This window comes from Pteropus alecto, unplaced genomic scaffold, assembly GCF_000325575.1.
Source record: "Pteropus alecto unplaced genomic scaffold, ASM32557v1 scaffold326, whole genome shotgun sequence".
Classification (NCBI taxonomy): Eukaryota; Metazoa; Chordata; class Mammalia; order Chiroptera; family Pteropodidae; genus Pteropus; species Pteropus alecto.
The window spans coordinates 118,203-126,747 of record NW_006438873.1 but is presented as its reverse complement, the minus strand read 5'-3'; the positions used below and the strand labels follow the sequence as shown (position 1 = coordinate 126,747).

Genomic DNA, 8,545 nt, shown 5'->3' with positions numbered 1-8,545 from the left:
AGCAGAGGCACTTATGGACCCTGCACTGGTGAGTATTGGGTGTCCAGCAACCCCCAAACCCAGGTTTTAAGTCAAGGCCAGAGTTTCCTGTTTTGGCAACCAGTGGAACAAAGTGTCTTAGGTACACAGACTGGAAGATGAGACTGAGATGGGCATGTTTGTTGTAGGACTTCTGGGCTGGAGTCAGGCCCGGAGTGATGGCAGCCATGGACATTTTGGAGAGGAGAAAAGTGATCTGTCTTCCACCTTAGTGCAGAACACAGTAGGGAGAATAGGAACCAAGGAGGTGGGAGAAATGTTTGGCATTTGGACTTGTTTTGAAAGTCGAGCTCGGGTTGACCACATTTTACTTGTGGAGGGTGACAGAGAAGTCACAGATGACTGGAAAGATGGAAAGTGTCATCAACTAAAATGGCAAATCAGTGGTGGGAGTACCTTTCAGGGAGATAGTAGGAACGAGGTTTTGGCCATGTTGTCTCAGATGTTCCAGAGACACCCAAGTACAGAGGATGAGTGCACAGCTGGATGGAATCTGGAGTGCTGGGCAAGCTTCAGGATGGAGACAACCAAACTGCAGCATCCAGCATGTGGGCCAAGGTGGAACTTGGGGTCTGATATAGAGGGGGCTGTGTTCAGATCATGGTGGCCTTATCATTAGGGGACAAGGGAAGACAGTTTTTTGCTAAGGTAAGTGGTGAGGGTGGTGAATGTCACAAAGACAAGACTAGTTGGTCACTAGGGAAGGGGAAAGTCTAGCAGGTGGCCCAGGTCTTCATGAGGGATGGAGATGCTTTCAAACGCTGCTCTGCACACACCAGGCTTTGGTGTCAGAACATCAGCTTAGCTTACTTCATGTGTCAGGTGGCTGTTACGTGGACATAGATTGTAAAAGACAGGACCAGAATGTGTGGACCTGCACAGGGTCATGAGTAAGGTTGAAGTCAACCTGGCACTTTATGAGTGCCACGTACAGGAGGGTATGTGAGGAGGCTGGGAACTGCTGCCTTGTGAGTCAGGTGTGTGATGCAGCCTGGTGCATGATGTGCACACAGAAGAGGAATGTGAGCCCCAGGGCCCTAGACTGGGAGCTGTTAAAGATGGGACCAACTTTGGTCATGTCTGGAAGGCATGATCAGGGACTCTCAGGCTGTGAAGGAAAGGGACTCTTAGAGAGTGTGGAGAGGGATGGGGGTCCCATCTCTCGGGTGCAGAGCTTAGATGGCACCCAGGCTGGCCCCTTGTTGCTTAGGTTGGACCCAGCAGTCAGAGAGCAAATGTCAGTAGGGCTAGGGTAAGAACTGCTTAAGGACACAACTGTCCCCCTCCTCACAGGGCTCTGTGACCTTTGAGGATGTGGCTGTCTACTTTTCCCAGGAGGAGTGGAGGCTTCTTGATGAGGCTCAGAGGCTCCTGTACCGCGATGTGATGCTGGAGGTCTTTGCACTTGCTGTGTCGTTGGGTAAGGCCCTCACCTCCCACCCCAGGCCTGTCTGTCTTTCCCGTTTTCCAGGGACAGCTCTATTGTTTTCACAGCTGGGCAACATCCTGGTTCCCTGTTGCAGGTTCTAACTAAGGCTGGCCACGTACCCTGTGCCTCTTTTTACAGTATCCCTGGTAGCAGCTGCTCTGAGACTTTTTCAGCGCAGTTGTTTTTTGTGGGTCGAGAGACTGTCCCACAAAAGGTTCTATCTGCTTCAGCCACTCCCTACACCCCTGTCACCTGTGTGCTCCAGAGTCGTCTTCCTTCTAGCTGACGTTCATGGGGCCTCAGTGTAGCAGGAATTGCAGGGACTCAATGTGATCACACTATTTTTGGAGGTCACCTGGCTGTTTGGCTTCTAGGAGACCCTCCTCAGAGAGCTAAATGTGATATTTTTTCCCCTGTGGTTGTTTTGGGGTTGGATTGCCCTGACCCTGTGCTGACTCCGTCTTGTTTTTCCCTTAGGACTTGCCTCTTCCAGGTCCCATAATATCCAGGTGGAGCTGGGAGAAGCCTGGGTACAGGACAGAGTAGACAAGATTGTATGCACAGCAAGAGGGGCTGAAAGTGGGCCTGGCAGTTGGTATCTCAGGGAGGATGTGGACATGGTGGGGCTCAGGGCATGTCAGAACCATGCCCTGTGCCCAGCGCTGTTTTGGTGCCCAGGCCAGGACTGTCTCATTATCTTCCCTCACCATTCTTGACACTCTGCCCACCTCTTGTTTTCACTCTGACTTCTGACCCAGGATTCTCTCCCTTCCTCCACTCAACATGTCATGGGGGTCTGCATCTCCCTAAAATAGCCCTTGAGACACCATCTACAGTGGCAGTCGGGTCCTCCTGGGCCCTGGACCCACCTTTCCCCCTAGCACACACATGTCCCTCTAGCAGCCCATCCTTGTGTCTTTTGCCTGACCCCTATCCTGTGACATTTACATGTCCAATACTGCACAAAGTTTTCTCAACCTGCCTCCAGAACCCTCATTGTGGAAATCTCATGGATTTATAACCTTGGTTGTATGACACGGTTGTGATGGGGCTGCCTCCGCACTCACTTTACATGAAGTTCACCTGCAGTTCCTCTTTCAGGTACTTGGCATGGAACAGAGTCACCTTCTGAGCAAAATGGTTTTGAAGAAGAGTCACAGGAAAATACTTCACAGGCCTGTCCCTGGAAACTGTGTGGCCTGGCCTTGGAAAGTGACCTGCACCTAGCTGATAACCTGAGAACAAACCCTGGGCAGAAACTGTCGGAGGCACGTGGGAAATTTCAGCAGCTGCAGAAGCAGCACTGTAGGGAGAATCTGTCCAGCAGGAACACAGACAAGGCCTCCTGGTTGAAGAGCTGTGTAGCCCACACACCAGAGAAGCCCTCCATGTGCTCCAAGGCTGGGAAGGACTCCACTAGTACCTTGGGCCTTTGGTGCCAGGGGAAGCCACCCAAGGACAGTGCGGGTGCAAAGGCCTCTCACCGTGGGCAGTACCAGTGCAGTGACTGTGGGAAGGCCTTCTGCCGCAAGTACAGACTTGCTCAGCATCAGAGAGTCCACACTGGAGAGAGGCCATATGAGTGCAGTGAATGCAGGAAAGCCTTCAGCTACAAACACATACTCGTCCAGCACCAGCGAATTCACACAGGAGAGAGGCCTTACAACTGCAATGAGTGTGGGAAAGCGTTCAGCAACAAACCCACACTGGTCCGCCACCAACGCATCCACACGGGAGAGAAGCCTTACCAGTGCAGCGAGTGCGGGAAGTTCTTTAGCCAGAGCTCCAGCCTTAGTGAACATCAGAGGCTTCACAGTGGGTCAAGGCCTTACAAATGCAGTGAGTGTGGGAAGTTTTTTACCTCCAACTCCAACCTCGTTAAACACCAGAGAGTCCACACAGGAACAAGGCCTTATGAGTGTAGCGAATGTGGCAAGTTCTTTAACCAAAGCCCCAGCCTGATCAAACATCAGAGAATTCACACTGGCGAAAGGCCTTATGAGTGTGGTGAGTGTGGGAAACTCTTTAGCCAGAGCTCCACTCTCATGAAGCACCAGAGAGTTCACACGGGAGCCAGGCCTTACAAGTGCAGCGACTGTGGGAAAGTTTTTAGCCAAAATTTTGGCCTCACTCAACACCAGAGAGTTCACAGTGGGGACAGACGCCAGGAGGAGTGCAGGGAATGCAGAGAATTCTCTTGCCTGAGCTCCCAACTTACTCAGCACCAGAAAGTCCATGTCAGAGATGGGCCCCCAGAGTGGGGCAGGTGCGGGAACGGCTTCACTCACAGCTCTGGCTCTTGAGTCCCTCAGGGCCAGCCAGACCTACCTAATGAGTGGAGCAACTGTAGAAAAGGCTTCAGCCTCATCCAACATCAGAAAGTTCACAGGGAACAGAATGTGATGGGGCAGCAGGTACATGAGACCCATGTTTGAGCATCAACTTGAAGTTGAACGTCACATACTGTGGAATGTGGACACTGCCTCTGAGTCCAGCTTCATAGGAGATTTCTCCAGGCTCTCGTCAGCTTTCTGTCACTGAGAGTTTTGTGGTAGAAGCCATCTTGCTCTATAAGCGGCACCACTTGGTGCATCAGTCACCTCCGTGTGATCAGGGTAAGTGACCTCTGTGCTCTTCCCTCCTTCCAGGCATTGTCATCTCTTCCATCTAACTGGCCAGGACTGGCCCTAGCACCACTGACCCAGAGGATCCTGGTGGCATACAGACATTACCTTCTCATGTCCCAAGTCACCCTGCCTGAGTTTGTGTGAAAGACTTCAAGCCCCCTTACATGTTGGGGTTTCTGTTCATGGATATCATTAGGTTGAGAACAGTTGAACAGCTTGTGTGGCTGTCTCAAAACTGTGACTCAGTGGGGATATAGTCTCACATAGCAGACACTAATTTTGCTCCCCTTTTTGGCCTGAGATAAGACTAATCGTGGATGACAGCAGGCCCGGGCTTTCAGTGTCAGTGAGAAAAACATGCGGGAGCAAAGCAGGATCCACACTTCCCAAATTAGGGTTAAAAATGGATCACCACCATTTTATGGATCACAAGCTCGCCCTGAGATGAAAGCAGAGAGAAACGACCAGTGTGTTGCCCCAGCATTGGTGAGTTGTTCTCTAAGGCCTGTGTGTCACAAGGTCCTCATATCTTGCTACAAAATTAGCTAACCTGTACGTCAGGTGGAAATAGAAACACTTGGACAGGAAGTGGACTAATTCTACATGGGATGTTGTTCTATTTCTCAGCTTTAGGTTTTTGCCAAAATCCTGGGGAGCTACAATAATGCCTAGCATCTCTCCAGGCCATAGCTACAGAACCGTGGGGAAAGATGGGGTAGGCGAGAGCAGAAACCCAATCCCTGTAGTTCCAGCGTCTTTGGCAGAGCATTATGAGTTGGGAAAATAGACTTTCACATGAACCATCCATTTCTGTTAAAATTTTATTGTGTAGTGTGCAGTTTGTTGAACATAGCACCCACAATCTCGATCCCTTTCTCCCTGCATCCCTGAGCAACAAGTTTACTTTGATTTTTGTTTTCTTAAATTGTGTCTTCAGTTGCTTTTTCATGGAATGTTTATTAATAAAAAATATTCTGTCTGCTTAGATGTGTGGTTTGCTTGCAGTTTGGCTGTCACCAATAAGCTTACATGTACACAAAAGCCCTAGAGTGTTTCAGTGGGAACTAGTGTAAGCCTGAGTGAGTCCAAGGTACTTTTGCCAAGAATGGCTGTACCCCATTCCCAAACAAGGGCATAGAAAGTTCCAGTGCCTCTAAATCTTACCACTTACACACTTTTTAAATGGCCATACCATACCAAAGATTGGTGCACTCTAGGGTTTTAAAGGGTTTTTAAAAAGTGCACTTTCCTAATTAATGATTTATTATCACGAAGACATCCTCATGCTATTTTGCAAGTTCTTAGTAATGAATGTTGTCCATTGTTCCAGTGTAATTCCATGCTTTTACTTTGCTGAGTGGAATAAATGTTTCTAAATCCTGGAAGCATGTTTCAATTGTTTCTGCTCTCACACCACACACCCTTTTAAAACTTCAAGTCCTCCCTTCATCACTTATTCTCCATCACGGCTCTCCATCCTTGCTGGACATGACAGTCCCCAAATGTAGTAGGGCAATTAGGGACAAAGTATCCTTGTGCAGTAAGTCAGCTGGCATGACTTGTCCAGCCTCTAAGGGAAGGTTTGACACTTGCCAGGACATAAACACCTCTAAAAGCCCTTGAAACATTCTTTATGAAAGTTACAAGTCTTTGCTGCTCATGGGCTTTGGCCACATTCCAGACAGTTCATACTGATAAATTAGATCTATAGACAAAGTAACTAAGGTGTTGGCCACAGAGGCTGTCTGCATGTAGACATGAAGAGAAAATCCAGCAAGGTTTGGTGGGTTGCTTAACAGTAATGCTACTTAAAGTATGTGACTCCACTGGGGGAAGACAACTGGAAGGAAGCTGTCAGGTAGTCTCTGTCATTTTTTTATTTGGCTGATTCAGGAGTACCCTTCAGTGGTAAAATCCGGGGTTGTATGTATGTAATAGGGACAGAGAGTCTCTGGGGAGAGGTTGTAGGTTCACCTCTCACCTTGTTAGAGCTCCATTTCTCATGTTCAGCACATGCTTCATTTTCAGATGCAGCAGTACAGCATCCTGTTTCAGTCATATCACATTGCCTTTCTTCTATAATATCTCTCTGCCTCTTATACAGACACTTGGGATCAGGCCAACTCACCTCAAAATATACACCACGCTTGCAATCTTTTTGCTAATTTGTAAGGTGCCACCCACAAGGTCCAGGAGTGAGGAAGCAGACATTGTGGGAGGATGACATTTGCTTTTAAAATCAACTTTGTTGCAATCAGTATGCAAGTGTGTTTCATAAGCTTTTTTTACCCTTACAGTTTGTTGGAAGTTACTATGGTCATTTAACTACCCTATTAGGATTTCGCTTATTAGGTTTCTGTTAGATTTCTCTGATACTGTTTGACATGCTGACATCATTGTTGGGGAAATGATTAAACTCTCCCAAGGCAGAAAATTTCCACTGTGGTAGAAATTTTATTACTGAATTATATAGCATGAAACTAGTGAACATGATGATTGCACCTCAGACGGTAATCTGCTAAAGAGATTATGGGGAAACCTCACCCTTTATATATATATATAAGGCAGGAATAAAGCCCATTCAAGAGTGGACTTAATAGCACCATTCGTTAGTTCTAAATGTTACATTTTATCCTAAATGTACCTAATATGGATTATCCTCACTGGTAGCTATTTTGCCTTGATCCAAAGGAATAATATTTCTCTAATCTCTGTGACAGGTGGGTTGTTACAATTTAGAGCCAGAGCCTAAACAGGACTGGGGACACTGCAGGTGCTATCTCCCTTGATTTTACTTTACCAAAGAGGGGTGGTGGTTACTGGGATTTTAGAGACTAACATTGGCTACTTGGCATCCCGTCATTCTGTGGACCTGAGCAATAAGATACCTACACTAAGAAGGTCTTGGTGACTAACAGGGCTCAAATTTAAAAGCAGAGCCTAAGCAGCCAGCCATTTTCTACACAGGCTTCTCAGACAAGCTGCACTTCAGGGAGAAGCAGCCTGTAGTAAGGTGGCCGTCTCCTGCACTGTGTTCCTGCCATCTGAGCCAGCCCTTTCCAAAGGAGTTCCTAGGACTGAGGCTCTCCCCATCCAATCAGAGCTGTGCATCTTTATCCCCAATTAGCATCTTCACAACCAATCAGAGCAGCTCCATTCTGACCTCAGACAGTGCTATTTGGTCCAATCAAACTGAGGATTTGGCATTCTCATTTGCATGAGGACAGACCCATCAAGGACTAGGGGACAGGGACTTCTCTCCTTATGTAAGTCAGCTGTCATCTGACTCAGAGAGGGCACTTTCCATTTCCCCTGAAGACTGGTTCCTGGATTGGAGTAGAGGGGGACCTCAATGGGCCACCTCCTCCTAGCAGCCTCCCCTGCTTTTTTAACTGAACTGGTTTCCCATGAACCAGTATGACAAATTGGTGATTCGTGTTGGTGTTGAATTGGCACCAACGACCATCAGAGTTAGCATATCCTCAACTAGGTAACTCTGGTGATCACCAGAACCATACTAACTGCAAGTCAGCTTCTGTCCAATGGGTGGCAGCACCAGGGCTGCACCTAGGCAGTGAGGGTCCAGTATTCAGCCAAATCCACCCAACAACCACCCTGCTAGAGCAGGTGACAGAACATTCCCCACCACTCAGGGGCAACTGATTGTCACCTGGGGAAGTGCGTGGAAACTATTGTCACAACTTGAGTTTCAGTGGTTGCGCCACTGCGTGGGAGCTGAAATCTGAGGAGAGCTGTGGCTCCTCAGACCCCAGCAGCCCAGCTTTAGGATTCCACACTGGTACCTTGACAGACATGGGAGGGATTCGCCTCCACACTAACCCCCTCCCCCCGTCTGCCGCCACATGCAGGACGAAAACTTCAGTACTGCCCGCCTCTGAAAGGTACCATCATCCACTTCCCCCAGTGTTGGAGGACTTACTTCTCAAGTCTAAACCATTCTCGTTGCCCCTGCTTGTCCCTCCTGGCAACCGCAGCCCCTCGCCACAGAGGATGGAGGCTACAGAGGGAGGCAGGGAGCCTGAGGCATCTCTGGAGAGTAAAGTAGGTGCCTCTGCAGGAGCCAACAGCAGCACACCATCCAGCGCGTTCTGTGTGAGCAGAGGCTTCAAGGCCCCCAGGGTTCTGATCTCAGAGACTCTTGTGGGGCCACCGAGCAGCATATCCCTAGATGCACTGGGATACAGGGCAGCAGTCTGGAGGAGGAATAACTAGCACTCAAGGCACAGAGATAAGGCGGCCCTCGACCCACATTGATGGAGATAGAGAGACTCTAAGGCTGTGGGGAGACAGGGACAGAAGCGGCGGCAGTGAGGCACTGAGCCCCTTGTTGCTTCGTGACCACGCAGCCTCCGGTGTGCTCCTCTCTCCACACTGGTACCTTGACAGACATGGGAGGGATTCGCCTCCACACTAACCCCCTCCCCCCATC

At 49.0% G+C, this 8,545-nt stretch overlaps 1 protein-coding gene across 3 annotated transcripts; it reads left to right on the top strand.

Moving 5' to 3' along the window:
• The first annotated feature begins 6 nt into the window (after positions 1–6).
• Positions 7–5,480, top strand: LOC102877749 (zinc finger protein 211). 3 transcript variants are annotated; one of them, XM_015592570.2, is made up of 3 exons: positions 7–28; positions 1,375–1,459; positions 2,570–5,480. In XM_015592570.2, the coding sequence occupies exons 1-3, from the start codon at positions 14–16 to the stop codon at positions 3,769–3,771; spliced, it is 1,302 nt and encodes a 433-aa protein (XP_015448056.1). In that variant the 5' UTR covers positions 7–13; the 3' UTR covers positions 3,772–5,480. The 3 variants fall into 3 exon arrangements, with proteins under 3 accessions (XP_015448056.1, XP_006915971.1, XP_015448054.1); XM_006915909.3 differs by having other exon boundaries at positions 1,333–1,459; XM_015592568.2 differs by lacking the exon at positions 7–28 and adding an exon at positions 43–597 and having other exon boundaries at positions 1,333–1,459.
• Positions 5,481–8,545: the final 3,065 nt, after the last annotated feature.